Source organism: Eleutherodactylus coqui, chromosome 1, assembly GCF_035609145.1.
Source record: "Eleutherodactylus coqui strain aEleCoq1 chromosome 1, aEleCoq1.hap1, whole genome shotgun sequence".
Taxonomy (NCBI): domain Eukaryota; kingdom Metazoa; phylum Chordata; class Amphibia; order Anura; family Eleutherodactylidae; genus Eleutherodactylus; species Eleutherodactylus coqui.
In genome coordinates this window covers 439,893,422-439,911,642 of record NC_089837.1, presented here as the reverse complement: position 1 = coordinate 439,911,642, position 18,221 = coordinate 439,893,422, and the positions used below count along the sequence as shown (strand labels likewise).

The following is an 18,221-nucleotide window of genomic DNA, read 5'->3' as shown; positions in this document are numbered from 1 at the left end:
AAGACGGGGAAGTAGATTGGGGTACATGGAATTTCAACAACCACTCCTTTTGACCCCCTTGAAGATAAGAAGTGACAACCAGAACTGTCTGTTGGAACCTACCTTCACAAATCTTATGAACGTTCAGTCAAACCGAGCATTCATGAGTTTGGATAGAAATAGCTATCAGCTTGGCCAACATTAGGCCAACAGCTTTTAATGGTGTTTGGGTACCTACAACGTAACTAAATAGTGAGAAGATCATTTTTACGTTACTTTAATATTTTCTAGTTTATACTAGTAGTATTACAAGGTGGGGCACAGAAAAGTATTCCGGCACCACATTCTTATGAAAGCTGTCTAAAGGAAAATCTGTTTTTGTTGCAACCAATCACAGTGCAGCTTTCATTTTACCTCAGTAGTATAAGAAATGAAAGCTGCGCTATGATTGGTTGTTATGGGCAACAAAGACAGATTTTCCTTCAGACAGCTTTCATAGGAGTGCAGTGCTGTGCTGCTGTCCGTGGCCTACCTTGTAATGGAAATTACTGTAAAATGGCTTTTATTAATAACAAAACAGTATTTTCAAAAACACGTATAATGTAATTTATCACTTTTTACCATAAACCTGTGTAGAGATTGTAGTTTTGTCTAAACTGTAAGACTGTCTTCACACATATCTGCTGCAAGCTTTCTGCAGCCAAAAAAACCCCATAGCAAATACGTTGGAGATCTGCAGTGGCCTAAAAAGTGCTGATTTGGTTGCATGTTTAGTAGCAGATCTGCCACAGATTTTAATCCTTGTATCTCAAGTGTTGAAATCTGCAACATAAATCCGCTATATAAATAGGCATGTTGCAGATAAAGGCCCCCAGTCAACGGGCGTGATTTCACGCCGTCTGAAGCTTTCCATAGCGTTGCTATGGAAAGTGTCGGCCCCATGTCCACGAGCAGAGAATCATTGCGATTCTCTGCTCACGGCCGGCAATTCACAGCATGCTGCGAATTGCCTCCATTCTCTGCGGTCAGCCTATCTGTCAGATAGGCTGTCAGCGGAGATCCGCCACGGGATACCTCAATGCCTGTGGACAGGGGGACATAGAATCTGCAGCATTTTTCATAAATACTGCATATTCGTTGCAAAAACTTTGCATACCATGTGCAGGAGATTTTAGGACTATACTCCACATGGCTAGCCCTGCAAATGTTGTGGGATTTCCACACCAAAATCCACTGTGGAAGTTCTGCAGCATTTACACTGTGGGTGAAGCTGCCCTTATGGTCATTTGACATGGGCAGATAATTCATTCATTCATGAACATGTTGGGCACCACTCATTCCCTCAATAAACACAGACAGATTAACTGCTCTATGGGGACAACCGATTGTCAACATGATCATTTGTCCTCATGCAGCTTTCATTGATTGGCTGCAAATTGCACTCGTCCACTCTCTACTCAATTATTGCAACTCGTTGCTGATTGGCCTCCCCACCAGACTCTACCCTATCCAATCCATCCTGAATGTGGCAGCCAGGCTCATCTTCCTGTCCAGCCGCTACTCGGACGCCTCTGCCCTGTGCTCTAAAAACTCACCTCTTCAGGGAGGCATACCATATCCCCTAAACCAAACCCCTCTGTACCCCCCTGATAACATGCTCCCTGTCCTACCGACTGCAACCCCTGCTAGCCTCAATCAACCACCCCCTGCAGTCATACCGATTCAGCCACTGTATGGCTCAATTTGAGCACTGTCTATGTGTATAGCACCCCTGTCTTTATTTTTCCTTATCTTCACTTGCAACAAGTGGAACCTGATTTGCTGCTATGGGCAAAATCAATAATTTTTAGTTTTGATGACTCCAGCAGTTCATTTCAGAACTTTGCACTAGACTTGACCTAGTCCCCACTTTTTGAACTTCTCCTTGAGTCCAGCAGGGTAATGTGGAGCCATGCAATGCTTCCTTGGAAGAAGTCATGCAAATAAATAATGGAATAACACTTACACAGTTCTAACTTCTTCCAATTGGAAGGTTGTAAAACATTTGTTTGATTACAGTTAATCGAAATGCAGTTAATATTTATACTTGCGTATATTTCTCGTTGTAGGTCTTTGCCAACCTAGAGTGCCCGGAGTAGTGGGAGCTGAACCGTTCTCTGCCAAAATGCGATATACTGGATCTGATGACCCCGACCATCCAAACCTTATTAAAGTAACTATTACTCTGCCTCATATTGATGGTAAGTTAGCTTAAGGTACCTTTACACTGATTTCATCGTTGGAAACAGTGAATTCGGGCGATAGTCATCCTGGATACAAGTGGCCACCAACAGGGAGTTGGAGTCGCTCAGTCTTTAGCTATTTACGGTAAATGGAGGTGGGTGAAGCGATCTCCGGTCCTCTCCACCTCCATTCAAAGAATGGCTATGGCTCCTGTGCAAAGCACAGGAGTGATAATTGTTGGGCTCTTCTGCGCCTGACAGTCACACAGTGTAAACCCAGCTTTTGTGACAGATTGATTATAGTATCTGACAGAGCTTGTTAGAAAGTGATCACCAGTACTGTAGGGAACAGTATAAGGGGATTTGCTATACTGTGTTACAGATGTTGTAAAGTTTAACCCCTTAAGGACATGGCCTATTTTGGCGTTGAGGACCAAACGATTTTTGGCATTTTTTCATCTCTATTCTTCAAAAGCCATAACTTTTTTATTTTTCCGTTGGCGCGGCCGTATAAGGGCTTGTTTTTTAAGTGGCGAACTATAGTTTTTATTGGTACCATTTTGGGTATATAGACTATATTGTGAAACGTTTATTTTTTTTTTTTCTGATCGTAGGGAAAGAAAAAGCATCAATTCTGCCATAGATTTTTTTTTTAGAGCGGTAATTATGCAGCATTAATGACACAGTACATTTCTTTCTGCGGGTCAGTACGGTTACAACGATACCAAAATTCTTATAATTTTTTTAGGTTTTTCCACTTTTCCACAATAAAAACCCTTTTTTTGGAAATTATTATTATTTTTTTTAAATCACTGCATTCAAAGTCCTATAACGTTTTTATTTCTCCATGGAAAGAGCTCTAAGAGGGCTTATTTTTTGCAAGACGAGCTGTAGTTTTTATTGGTACCATTTTGGCGTACATACGTTCTTTTTAGCACTTTTATTGCGTTTTTTTGGGAGGCAAAATGCTAAAAATTAGCATCTTGTCTCAGTTTTTTAGCTTTTTTTTAACGCTTTTTGCCGTGCAGGATAAAACGCGTGTTTGATTTATTGTACGTGTCTTTTCGGACACGACGATACCAAATATGGGATTTTTTATTCTTTTTATGCTAATATGAGAAAAGCATAAAAAAGGGTTTTTTTTACATTTTTATTTTTTGTTCATTATTTAGACTTTTTTTTTTACACCATCTGTGTCCCTCTGAGGGACTTACACTGCAGCACTGATGATCGCTACGATAAGGCATGGCAGGACTTCTCTCCTGCTATGCCTTATCGCTTATTACAGCGATCTTAGGCAATGGCAATACAGGACCCCGGTATCTAGCGTCCCTTTGCCATAGCAACCAGCCGGGCTCTCTGCGATAACATCACGCGAGTCGGCTGAAGTCACAGAGGAAGCACGCTCCTTGTGAACCCTTACCCTGCAACGATCTACTAGTGACAGCCAACTCCCGCAACGGGATAGCGCGAGATCTGCTATGATCTCGCGCTATCCCTATGACGTAAGGGTGCGTCATTTTGCAGGAAGTAAACCGCTCCCATGACGTACCCTTACGTCATGGGGAGGATAGGGGTTAAACCAATTTGCTGTATCAGATTATCATATTTTAACACAAAAGCCAATAAAAAGCTATTGAGAAGGCAAGAAAAAGATCTGTGCCATAGTTTTATGTTAACTTTGTTACATATGTACATTGTATATGTTCTATGTTTACAATCTAGTGAAAGACATATTAGACACTTATATTCAGCATATTTTCCATTTCAGGCATGCTTCCAGTGATATCAACCAGGGAACTTTCCAACTTTGAGCTCACACTGAGCCCTGATGGTACCCGGGCAGGAAACCATAAGTGCTCTAATCTTCTGGATTATAATGAAGTGAGAACTCGTTACGGCTTCTTGACTGATGCCACCAAGAATCCCAATGTAATAGGGGAGACTTCTCCCTACCAATATAGTACACAGCTCAGAGGGTCTGAAGCCTTGCGATTCTATAGAAATCTTAACCTCGAGGCCTGCTTGTGGGACTTTACCAGCTACTATGACATGTCAGAGCTCCTTACCGAATGTGGAGGCACCATTGGCACTGATGGCCAGGTAAGTTTAGTCCTACTTATTGTTAATGTATGTCTGTCAAGAATGCTTACAGTAGTCATAATATCATATACTTCATCAAAAAACGGCCTTCATGTTTTGGGTTTCCTTCCTTATAAATAGGTCATAGGATCCATGGTATACTGTTTTATTCATGACTGATTTTCTAATGTCTACAACAAAAAAAACATGAATATGTGATAGACGTAATATGCAATGCAGATAATATAATGACCCTTTGTATAATATCAGAAATAATCCCAATGACGAAACAAGAAATTAGGTTGTCCATCACACCTGGTGGGCTGACACCTATACGGTGTCAGAAAAGAGTGGGGTCATGAATGGGTGTTTCAGAAGCCATACCATAAAAACACCCGACTGGTTCACAATGATGTGATCACTGTAGACTTTTTACACTAAACGATCACTGCATTAGGAACAGCTGCTGCATGACATCTTGTGATCAAAAACTCAATACCACATGATGTGGACGCATCATGATCTACTCTCAGATAATGGCATAACCTCTCCTCTGCATGGCAACATTTGGCAGTTATGGGTAAATGTAGTGAGTTGAGTGACCTTTACCGCTCACAGATTGTTGGTGCCTGGAGGTGTGGTGCCAGTATTTCTGAAACAGTTGCACTTGTTGGCGGGTCCCGAACCACTGTATCAAGAGTGTACTAAGTCTGGTTGAACCACAGACAGACATTCAACAGAAGGTCACACAGCGACAGGCCACATGTGGTTGATCCTAGAGGTGAGCATCGGATGGGACTACTGGTGTCTCCGCAATAACACGCCACATTGGCCAACTGGTCTAATGAAATATTGGCCAAAAAGGAAATAGATGCCTGGTACTGCCCACTACTTTCTAAACATTGTTGTGTCAACTTTGTAATTTACAGTTGCTAGGATATCACCTTGTTTCATTAGGTTTGCAGTGATACTTCGGCTACTCGCTTCTAGAATTGATCAGATCTTTCTTTAATCTTTATTATGAGCTTTCTATGTTAGCAGTTGCTCTTTTAGTCTCTCAGTTATGTGTAACATCAAAGACCCCCCGATGTTTTCTAGAGATGGCGTCTTCATGTATCTTTAGCTACGCAACTTTTGGAAGAAATACATTAAAGTAAAGGCCATTTAAAGGTAGGAATCCAACCATGAATGTGTGCCAGTTCCCATTTAGATCTGCCAGATGACTTTTTCCAAATGTCATTTAGCACCTTATAAAAGGTCCTTATTATAGTCTGAAAAGACTATGTGCAAAATGCATTGGATGTGCAGTGTATAGCGAAAGTAGTGAGCCAGAGTTAATTATTCATAGCATTTGCAGTCCACAAAAGGACTTCTACTACTGTACGAATGGACACAGTTTGGCAGAGTTGGGGGGTTTCTTGGCAGACATAATGCAGCATCTGCTCTTGGTGGACATTTGGAAGGCCCCATACACATAAGATTGTATATATCCTATGGACCTGCTGACATTAATTTGATGTGCATGGGCTGCGTTACATTAGAACAACTAAAACTCATTCCTGATTGGCTGCTGTAGGTTATGAAAAAAAAAAACGTATTGCTTAATGTACCTATAAAACTCAGTTAGTCACACATGGTTCAAAAGTGCATAATTTTGAGTATTTTTTACCCCTTTTTTGTGCAGTAGAATTACATAGCATGTTGCACATTACAGTCAATAGAATGCACATAGAAGCACAAAGCACTGTTTCTAGGGATGAGCGAGTATACTCGCTAAGGCACTACTCGCTCGAGTAATGTGCCTTAGCCGAGTATCTCCCTGCTTGTCCCGAAAGATTCGGGAGCCGCCGCAGCTGACAGGTGAGTTGCGTCGGGGAGCGGGGCAGAGCGGGCGGGAGAAAGAGATCTCCCCTCCGTTCCTCCCTGCTCTCCCCCCGCAGCTCCCCGCCCCGCAGCAGCACCCGAATCTTTCGGGACGAGCAGGGAGATACTCAGCTAAGGCACATTACTCGAGCGAGTAGTGCCTTAGCGAGTATACTCGCTCATCCCTAGTTGTTTCCAAATGTTTAACTAATGTTTTTTTCGTTCTCGAATACCTACTTTATTATATACGCTAAAAAAAGGTGCCTCCTCTGTTTAAAATTGCATATTTCATATATGTCGTGTTCCATTTATCTTTAATTTATTGGCTACATACATTAGAAACACAATGTGAATAGCCGCTAATTAAGAAAATCCTGTATAAAAGCATAGAAGTTGATTGTGGGCATTCTGTTACAGTTAGCAGCCATGGCTTCTTGCTCACCTCTTCTTCCCTTGCTAGCGGTCACGGTGCGCCACCTCCTCCTCATATTGGCAGGCGGTCATCTCCAGCATCCAGCTGTGTCTCTCTCGGCAGCGTGGAGGGCACAGGCGCACACATGCCCACTCTTTTAAATGGCCAGCGCATACTATGCTCTGTCTTCCCCTGCCAATCATTAGAGATGCCTGGCTGTAAGGAAGATGCCTGAGTTTGTGGTCTTTTGGTCCAGGTTAAGATGCCATCTTGTGTCCTCTGACTCTTTGGTTTCTGACTTCAGTAATTCCTGACTTCATTGCATTCTCTGCTCCTAACCTTGGCTTGTTATACTGACTACACTTCTGCCTGCTCTAAACTATGGCCTGTTGTACCATGTTGAACCCGTCCTGTGTGTCCTGACCCAACCAAGGTTGCTCTAACTACACCTCTGTTCACCAATTCAGGTTTCACACCCTGGTCTATAGTTGCGTTAGCTCCCATATTACTGGGACCACTTCTGACCTAATGGCCTGGGATCCAAATCCATATCCTGACTGGTGGTTAAAGCGTGAAAATTGGGGTTCCTTAAGTGTCACCTCTGGATTTGGCCCAAAGTCATGCCAGTGGGTGGTCCATGTCTACTGTTCCTGACACATTATTCTAACCAACTGCAGATTAGGGTCATACCTGGAAATATTTGTGAACCATAATTACACCATAGAAAGAGCTTCACGTGTTGCTTTTTCCATCTTGTGTCCAGGAAAAAATGCAATTTAGCAGAAATAGTGTATCCCATTATAATATAGAGCTTATTGTTTTCAATCAATGAACCATAGACGAGACATAGTGGAAATACAATGAGGGATTGATATAAAGATGTGATTGCCGAGTTCAGTTCAGGCTGAGTGGAACACTTTGGGGTCACTTCATTGTGTTTGATTATATCAAGGTGCCCTTGGTTGTAAGTAACATGTTTTGTGTGGAGTCAGACCTAACTTACTTGTCTTTGACTCTTTGCTGAGATTACATGGAAAGAATATAATCAAATAATAATTAAAGGGGATGTTTGATTTAAAAAAGCTATTCAATTTTCCTATTAGGGAATACTGAGCTAATAGAGTTAGGTCACCCATCCAGGGTCCTATCTAGAATGTAGAGCTCTCGCCCTGGAGGGCCCATCATGTCCTGCATTACGTGGACGCCCATGCATTTCCTAGGTCACTATAATGATTCACTTTTACTGTGATGGTGCTTCTTAGGCATCAAAGAGAAGGACAGCGCATGTGTGTTCACCAGTGCCGAGTGCAACAGGTAAACGTGACTAATGGCCTGTGCACCTGTGGGTACTACCCCACATGTTGGCTGATACTGCCTGCAGCTCTTCAACGATGATGCTGCGGAAGGTGTTCATGATGTTTTACCGGAGTTCATCCAGGGTATGAGGATTATTGGCACACACTTTCTGCTTTAAATTTCCCCTAACAATCATAGCAACCACGTACAGTTATTTACGTTTGGCTTTGTCAAGCTCTTTCAGTTTCATCACACGCTATTCGGTATGGTTTTAAAATTCACAGATTTCATCACTCATGAACACATCATTCGTAATACACCAACTTGCTGGTACAGTCTCTGAGGTTGTTTTTTCGAGGTCTATTTTCAATCTGCTGCTTAATGTCTCGACTTCAGGCTTCTGGACTAATGGACTCCTTGGTTTCTTCGTGTTTGGAGCCATTTGTGAACCAGACTCTAAATACACCATTTAGCAGGTTATTTTCTACATATCGTAACTATTCGCTGCTGCAAGAAGAACACCATGGGGCTGATTAACAATCTATCACAGCATAACTTTCATTTCTTCTACTGCTGAGGTAAAATTAAAGGGCTGTGACCTTCTCCAAAGAGTGTGATGCTGGGATCGGAGGTGGGGTGCTTTTCCATGCCCAACCCTGAGTAAGCTCAGTGCCTCCGTACTTCCTTTTCATGGCTACTGGCCTCTCAGACATGAATTTTCCAGTTTTAGTACCTCTCGTTTCACAATTATGGAATCAAATTTTCAGAAAATTGCTTATTTCTCATAGACCGGATCCTCCTATTAACATCCTTGCCTTCCCCTCTTGAAATGAACACCTGAGGTTTTCTAAGATGGAAGTCATGTGAGGAAGTCCAGCTTAGGCATTTTATACATAATGCGTTATTGCCCTTACTGCAGGCCTTGTAGGCACAAATAATAGGAAAGCAATTATCTTGGCTCTCATATGATCAACTCCGCTCATTCATAGGTAATCAATATTCAAATACCCCCTACCACTTTGGATTGACTACCTTTGAAACTTTACTTAGTCTGACCCAGAGTCCCACTGGGTATCTGCACTATAGGACTTGCTCCTGTCCCTAATTATTCCAGGATACTCCCTTTCACAGTTCGATGGACTGATGATTCGGATATGCAGCTGGATGACTGGGCTACCAGGTCACCAGGTAGCACGGCCATAAAAGTGCTTTTCAAAACAATTAATGCTGACATTAATCTGGCCAATCCTAATGGATTTCTGCACACACTGTTATACAAATCTTAGAATTACGTAAATCTTAGAATGACAGAAATCTTACAAGTAAAACTTTTTGAATGTCTCTTCAGATGGAAATAAAGGTACTTAGTTAACATTTCTGTGGTATTTACCTCTGACCCTAGAGTCCAAAGTTTTTATTTTTCTATCCCTTGACCAGTCTTTGAATAGTGACACCTTGATGCTGTGTAAATAGCACACTGATAACACGCATTCTGCGAAAATGAAAAATCGAAGGATTGCTCCTTTATTGTCAGAAGTAAAATAACTTGTTTTCTGCTGGTTTGCTCAATCATTGGGTCATGGAACTCTGCACCTCATCAGCTGACAAAAGAGCAAATGCTTGCTTATCGGCTGATTCAACCGCTTGCCTCCATAAACTGTAAACAAAGGATCAGAAGTGTCGAAATCCATTACAGTGGCAAATGTGGAGGGACTGTGAGGCCACCATGAGCCTTACTAAATTGGTTGGTGTGGCTGATTTTAATGAAGTGGGTATGACCAGCTTTAGGCTCTGTTAAAAGTCCTTTTACAATGGAAAATGGTTGTGAATGAGCTTTCATCAGAATTCTCATTCGCCTAAGTGAGCAAGTGCTCATTTGTTGGATGATCACATTTTTTGTGCAGGTCTGGGGGACTATGAGGAGGCCTACAGCAACATTAAAGGAGCTGCAGGAGTTTCTGGCAAGTAGTGATTGTGTAGTGCATGTGACAACCATCTCCCGTAATCTTCACATGTCTGGAGTTTGCCTTAGGGTGGCAAGATGAAAACCTTTTCTAACAAAAAAAAGTATCCAAGCTCGGCTATGTTTTGCCAAAACCTACATCAAATCTGACATAAGTATGTTTTACTTGAAAAAGACTCTATGAGTCGAAACATTGTATTTTAACCATTCTGGAGGAATACGTAGACATCTTTTATTGCACCACGGATGCTGCCGCTTCCAGTTCTTGTATTGGTATGCATTTTGGGGGTTTCTTTGGATCGGACCCATTAAGTGGCTGTGCATATGCCTGTCCAGCTGGAAACAGCGTAAACGTTGTGCTGTTGGCTTCTTTCCCTTTTGCTTGATAAGTTTGTGGAAGAACGTGTTATGGTCTGATGAGACCAAGGGGTAACTTTTTGGCCATAATTCTAAAAGGTAGGTTTGGCACAAAGCCAACACTGCGCATCACCAAAAGAACACCATATCCGCAGTGAAGGTAGTGGGGGCAGCATTATAGTTGTGGTAATCATGAACAGTTCTAAGTATCAGGCCATTTTGGCACAAAAACTTCAGGCCTCTACTTAAAAGCTGAGGATGAAGATGAATTTCACCTTTCAGCATGATAATGACCAAAAGCATATCTACAAATCAACAAAAGAATGTCTTCACCACAAGAAAATCAAAGTTTTGGAATGGCCCAGCCTGAGCCCAGACCTGAACCCCGTTGAAAAACTGTGAGCCAACCTGAAGAGGGCGCTATATACAAGATACCTTCACAATCGGACACTTTGGCAAGGTGGAGTGGGCAAAGATTGAGTCATGCTGATAGACACCTACCCAGGAAGACTGAATGCTGTCATAAAGTCAAAGGGTGCATCAACAAAGTATTAGCTTTAGGGTGTGCATATTTATGCAACCACATTATTTGAGCTTTTTGTTTTCTTTTTTCACCCTAAAAGATTTTAATTTATTTTTCAATGGAATTGTACAGATATCGGGTCACATGGAAGGTGGGAATAAATCGGATTCATCTTTGTCGGATTTTTTAACATGACAAAAACATGGCATTCTAACAGGGGTGTGTAGACATTTTCTATCCACTGTACTTTCTAACCATTGCTGGGGCCCTGGTAGAGATTTGGCAGGGGTGCGCAGGAGCTTCAACCTACATCGCTATTATATAACATCTAGAGGTAGCGATATAATGAATAACGCTTCTTACCCTTTCAGGATGATACAAAATTAATTTCCTGCTACTAAATATAAACCACTTGATATTGGCAGTGCTGTTCAGGCTCCAGAGAGGAGACATCTGTGCTGCACTTTGTTCCCTCCTGTCTCTAGGATAAATCTTCCGACTGGTTAAATCCATTTATCAGAGGTGTTAAATGCGCGGTGAATGGTGTGCGCCGCGCTGGGATACTTACTTACCTTTCTGACGATGACATAAGAAGATGGATACTATTTCCAGAAGCTGATCTCTATCCTGAGGCTTTCTGAACATGTGTATTGTCTTAAAGCTGAAGCCAAAGTACAGATGTATATAGGCATCCTTACCTGCCGCCATATGCTGCTCCCATCAAGGTAGATGCATTCCTACTGGATGTTCTTAACCCTTTAAGGCCTCAGTCAGACGGGCGTTTTTTCGCGCGATTTGTGGATCGCATGACGGATGCGCATCTGCAAATCGCGTGACCGGGGCCGACGATTCGCCGAAAAATCTGCAGCTAGCAGCGTTTTCGGCGAAACGGCCCCACGCTGCCCGCTATCCTCTGCCACAGCTGTGACAGAGGAGAACGATGTTCGCCCATTGAATTCAATGGAGCCAGCAATACAGCCGGCTCCATTGAAAGCAATAGGCTACCGACGAGCATGGGATGAACTTTCGGGAAGGGCTTTAAAATATAAGCCCTTCCCTGAAAACCATCCTAAAATTTGTAAAAATAAAAAAAAAGTATACTCACCTTTTCCCTGCAGACGGAGTTCAGCCGCGGCCGGCCAGCAGTTCTCCTGAACTGCTCTGTGTAGTATTCAGCAGGCGGGGATTTAAAATCCCCACCTGCTGAATGGGCTCCCCCTGATTGGTCACAGCTCTCACCAATCAGAGGCAGCTCTCACTCGCCGGCTCCATTGAATTCAATGGGCGAACATCGTTCTTTTCTGCCGCAGCTGTTACAGCTGTGGCAGAGGAGAACGATCTTTAAGTATATGTTCTCAATGGGGTCTGCGCTGCTGCCGCCGGTCCCATTGAGCGCATATATAGAACACAAGGAATCTGCGTTCTGCGATTCGTCGTGTCCTATAATTTATCGCACATCTGCATAAAAAGCAGACATGTGACCGTTCCCATTGCGAAGCATTGGGTCTATATATGAGCGGATTGCATGCGCAAGTCACGCGAAAAAACGCCCGTCTGACCGAGGCCTAAGGGTGCGAACTAGTTTGGTACTTAAAGACATAATGATTTTTTTTTAATTTTCATCGGCTCTTTTCAAAACTCATAACTTTTTTCTTTTTCTGTTGACATGGCCTTATGAGCGCTTTTGTGTTGTGTGGCGAGCTGTAGTTTTTAATAGTACCATTTTCAGGTTCATATAATGTATTATATAACATTTATTAATTTTATTTAACCCCTTAACGACTGCCCCATCGGGAAACTACGTCCTCAGTAAGTGGGCTTTAATCCTAGAGGACGTAGTTTTATGCGTCCTCTTTGGATTAATGCCCACTTGGCTGAGGACGTGACAGCTCCATGCTGTCGGTGCCCGCAGGTAGCCGACAGCATGGAGCTGTCATCCCAGGATGCGGGCAGTCCCCCCCGGCATTGAGCAAAAAAGTAAATAAAACAGTGTAAAAAAGTAGTAATTCAGCTGCCCTGATGGATCCTATCCATCAGGGCAGCTGAAAATACTCACCTGGCTTGTCCGCGGTGTGCCCCAATGACGTCAGGTGCATGCGCAGAAGCCCGGGAGCCCCCGGCAAATTTGAAATCTCCTGGCTCCCGGCTCCTGAAGGTGAGCGGTCCCCGGGCACGCGATCGCCACTATCGATCGCGAAAAAGTTTTTTAAAAAGTCAGTTTCACCTCCCCTCATGGATCGGATCCATGAGGGGAGGTGAAAATACACACCTAAGTCGTCCCCGATGTCCCGGGACCTGAAGTCCCCGTCTGCGCATGCGCGCCCGATGATTGACATTGGGCGCGTGCACAGAGGGGCTCGAGCCCCGGGAAATTTAAAATCCCTCTGCTCCTGGCTGCCATGTGTAGCCAGGAGCAGAGAGATTATACCGGGGACATGATCACTGTCATCCAATGGATAGCAGTGATCATGTAAAGTAAAAAAAAGTGTAAAAAGTGAAAAAAAAGTGTAAAAAGTAAAAAAAAAAAATGCAAAAGTAAAAAAAAAAGTTTTAAAAAGTTTTTAAAAAGTTAAAAAAGCTTGCATTTCATCTCCCTCCACGGATCATATCCGTGAGGGAGGATGAAATGACGTACCTAAGGCCCGCGGATTTATCCACGGACCTTACCCCAGCTTCTGCGCACGCGGCCGTCGCCAAAATGGCAGGCGCATGCGCAAAAGCTGTGGATTGCCAGGATAATTTAAAATTTCCCTGCTCCTGGCTACAAAACTTAGCCGAGAGCCTTGAGATTTCACGGGGGGCCGCGGTGAGCGGTTACTGGTCACGTGTTCGCCGTTATCCAATAGATAATGGCAATCACGTAAAAGAAAAAAAGGTGAAGATTCATCTCCCCTCACTGATGCGATCGGTGAGAGGAGATGAAACTTTTTACCGGAGGCCTCCGTATTTGCACCCCGACGCGATCTTCCTCAGTGAACTTTCCTGGATTCTGCGCATGCGACCGCCGGCAAAACACCAGACACATGCACAGGAGACGGGGAGGCCAGGAAATTTAAAATCTCCTTGCTCCCGGTGACCAACGGTCACCGAGAGCCTGGAGCAGTGACGGGTGGCCTCGTTGAGCGGTTGCCGGTCACGTGATAAAAAGGTAGCGATCTACCTTAGGTCGGTCTCACATGACCGGATAGGAATTACGGATTCCGCATGCGTCTGATCCGCGGTAATACGCAGATCAATCGCATTGGATTACACAATTCCGCTCACATTAGTGGGTCGGAATTGCGTAATCCACTCGCAGAAAAGAGAACACAGCAGGTTTTATTTTACTGCGGATATCCGCAACATAGAGCCCATTGTGCTCCATGGTCGCGGATATACCCGCAGCCCATACGCAACTACCTTCTATACGGGCTGCGGGTACCCGTGTCATCGCTAAGCGACGGTGCGGAAAATGCTAAAAAAAAAAGTACTGCGCATGACCACCTGTGTGAGTAGGCAGTTTTGCGCAGTACATTACATGGCCGTACGCAGGGTCACGGCCGGCTCACAGCTGGGATCCGCTGCGGGCCTCCGCAAGCGGATCCCGCCTACGGCTGCGTGAGCCCGGCGTTATTCAGACCGCTACCTGTAATACGCAATTTACAAGAAGCCCCGGGAACGTTCGCCTTCCTGCAGTTCCAGGAGCACCTTGTTGAGCGTCTTCTATGCGAGACCGCCCCACCTCATCAAGCTTACGGAGACTCACAGAGCGCCACTTTTTACACCCCATACCCACGACTGAGGTCAAGAAATGACCCCCAAAAAGCATGATAGGAGGGGGGATACCCGGTTTTGTTGCCCCATGTACCCATCCCAACCAGCCTCTGTAATTACCCCTGTCTTCGGAAATACCACACAGTACACATTATTACTTTTATCTAAGATTTGGGGAAAGCCGAAAAGGGCGCGGAGGGGGGGGGGGGGATATTTTTAGGGAGTCAATTTTTAATCCGTACAAATGAACAATGGGGCCTGGGATTTATTCAGTTGTGCCCTGAAATCCAACGGGTGTTCCCTGCATTACAGGCCTTGTCATGTGTCCTTTAAGTAGATTAGGGCCACAAGGGGTATGTTTTTGAACACGGGACAAACAGGGGTATCCATTTTGGGGTGAAGGTCTTCATTCCTATGTGCGCTGTACAAAAAAAACAGTTTTTAAATTGATACAACTGCCGAAAAAATGAAAATTGTAATTTTTTTCCTACTGCTTTACTTAGATTTATTCAAAAATTGTAGGGTAAAAATACACAGTACACCCTTAGATGAATTCGTTAAGGGGTCTAGTTTTCAAAATGGGGTCATTTGTGGGGGTTCTCTATAGTTTTGGCCGCTCAAGAGCTCTACAAGTGTGCAATGGGGCCTAAATCACCTTCATTCTAAATTTCTGTTCTGAAAGCCACCGACTACTCCTTTCATTTTGGGCCCCATTGTGCATCCACGCATAAGATTAGGGTCACAATGGGTATGTCTCTGAACACGGGACAAACAGGGGTATCCATTTTGGGGTGCAAGTCTTCATTCATGTGTGTGCTGTACAAAAAAAGCAGTTTTTAAAACGACAATTACCAAAAAAAATAAAAATCACATTTTTTTCCTTTTGCCTTGCTTGAATTCATTCAAAAACTGTGGGGTCAAAATGGGCAGTACACGCCTAGATAAATTCGTTAAGGGGTCTAGTTTTCAAAATGGGGTCACTTGTGGGGGTTCTCTTTGGTTTTGGTCGCTCAAGAGCTCTACAAAAGTGCTATGGGGCCTAAAACGCCTTCAAGCAAAATCTATGTTCTGAAAGACACCGACTACTCCTTTTATTTTGGGTCCAGTTGTGCATCCAGGAATTAATTTAAGGCCACAATGGGTATGTCGCTGAACACGGGAGAAACTGGGGTATCCATTTTGGGGTGTAAATCCTCATTTTCATGGGCACTATAGGAAAAAAATATGTCTTTAAAATGACATATTTGCAAAAATATGAAATTTTATTTTTTCTCCTCTAAATTGAATTAATTCCTGAAAAAATACTGATGGGGTCAAAATACTCATGACACCCCTCAGTGAATACATTAAGGGGTGTAGTTTTTAAAATGGGGTCATTTGGGGGGGGGGGTATCTATTATTCTGACACTCATGAGCCTTTGCAAACTTGGCTTGGTGCAGGAAAACAAAGTGTTCCTCAAAATGCTGAAAAGTAATGTTAAGTTTGTACGTCCTATAAATGGTTAAAAAAAACACAAAAGTTTTTCAAGTGTGCATTCAGAATAAAGTAAACAGATGGAAATATATATCCTATCAAAAATTTGCACAGTATGTTTGGACATATTTGAGATATTACAGTTGAAAATGTGAAAAAATGACAATTTTTTCAAAATTTTTCCAATATTGGTACTTTTAATAAATATACACAAATTATATCGGTCTCTTTTTACAACCAAAATGAAGTACAACATGTGGCGAAAAAACAATGTCAGAATCACTTGGATATGTAAAGCCTTTGCGGAGTTATGCTACGTTGAATGACGCATGTCAGATTTCCAAAATTTGGCTCCGTCACTAAGGCGCAAACAGGCTTCGTCACTAAGGGGTTAAGCACAGGGTGAACGAACACATCAATTTTGCCATTGTTTTTTGTGGTGTTTTTTTTACAGCATACAGTATGTGGTACAAATAACATAACGTTTTTTTCTGCGAGTCGGTACAGTTATGTTGATACCAAAATGGTATTTCCACTTTTGCACAATAAAAAAAAATTGGGAGGAGGCAAAATGAAGAAAAAAAATTTGGCTGAGGTTGTTTTGCTTTTTTTTTTTTTAGTGAAACAGCAATCACAATTATGTATTTTAAATTTTTTTTAACGTGCACAAAATAAGTTTATTTTATTTTTTAACAATAATTTTTTTCAACTTTTTAAAACCTTTTAAGTCCCTGTAAGGGCTAATTCCCACGGACGGGTTTCTGCCGCGTTTCACACTGCGTTATTCCGCAGCTATCAGGTTCTATTAAACCTAATAGCTTTTTGCCTTGCAATGTTCACGCTGTGGAATTCTACCGCGGAATTCCGCATTGTGAAAGAAATCGCGGCACATTTGCGAAATTTGCGAAAAACACTCGGCCGGCTTACATTGTAGTCAATGGAACCCGCCCATCACGCGATACTTCCGCTGTGAGCACAGCGGAAGTTTCGCGTGATTACGCATCACCCCCCCACTGCCAGCTTGCCGGACGGGACTCTCACAGCGGATCTGGAGAGGAGAGCATGGGGTCTTTGTGGGGCGCCGTGTCGGACTACGTTGCAATATTCCGCTGGCGGAATCCGACACGGCCATGGGCAGTAGGCCTTAGACACTTGAACCAGCAATCTTACGATGGGAATCACTGAAATAAGTTCCTCGTTACAATATATCTTTTAATGGATATACATTAAAATAATTGGCAAAGACAAAAGACAAGACACACATATAAAGACATCCCACATAGCTATGGTTAAAGGAGATGTCTCGAGGCAGCAGTGAAATATTTTTTTTGCCCAGTCCCCCTTCTTCAGCATACATTACTAAGTACCAATGTAAATGGCTTTTAAAGCCGGTTCCTACTTACAGTTCTGGCGTTTCATGAACTTATAAAAAGTTTCCCAAAGATGGCCGCCGCTTCTTCTCCCTGCGCTTGCTTCAGCCCGACGTGCTCGCTCCCGAGACGCCGGTCACGCTTCGTTTTAGCAGGGAGCTGTCCAGTGCTGATCCTTTCCCCCTGCATAAGTAACCCAGGCTTCGTATTAGCAGGGAGCTGTCCAGTGCTGAATTCTCAGCAGAAGGTACTGTAATGCCTCCCTGCAATTCACTTTCCACTGTTTTAGATGAAATAGTTTTTTCACCTAAATATATATGTGTGTGTATATATGCATGTACACATTTTATATATATATCTATATATATATAGATAGATATATATAGTATACGTGTGTATGAGTATACGCATACGCGTATTCGTGAGTGTATATACACACACACATTATATATATATATATATACACTACCGTTCAAAAGTTTGGGGTCACCCAAACAATTTTGTGTTTTCCATGAAAAGTCACACTTATTCACCACCATGCGTTGTGAAATGAATAGAAAATAGAGTCAAGACATTGACAAGGTTAGAAATAATGATTTGTATTTGAAATAACATTGTTTTTACATCAAACTTTGCTTTCGTCAAAGAATCCTCCTTTTGCAGCAATTACAGCATTGCACACCTTTGACATTCTAGCTGTTAATTTGTTGAGGTAAGCTTGTGAAATTGCACCCCGCGCTTCTAGAAGCATCTCCCACAAGTTGGATTGGTTGGATGGGCACTTCTGGCGTACCATACGGTCAAGCTGCTCCCACAACAGCTCAATGGGGTTCAGATCTGGTGACTGCGCTGGCCACTCCATTACCGATAGAATACCAGCTGCCTGCTTCTGCTGTAAATAGTTCTTGCACAATTTGGAGGTGTGTT

At 43.0% G+C, this 18,221-nt stretch overlaps 1 protein-coding gene across 2 annotated transcripts in view; it reads left to right on the top strand.

Moving 5' to 3' along the window:
* The window catches only part of FREM2 (FRAS1 related extracellular matrix 2), a 212,737-nt gene that overhangs the window by 166,065 nt on the left and 28,451 nt on the right, over positions 1–18,221 (top strand). For both annotated transcript variants that reach the window (XM_066582542.1, XM_066582533.1), the window contains 2 exons: positions 2,088–2,219; positions 3,973–4,304. In XM_066582542.1, the coding sequence (XP_066438639.1) occupies positions 2,088–2,219; positions 3,973–4,304 (464 nt within the window). The remainder of the gene's footprint in view (positions 1–2,087; positions 2,220–3,972; positions 4,305–18,221) is intronic.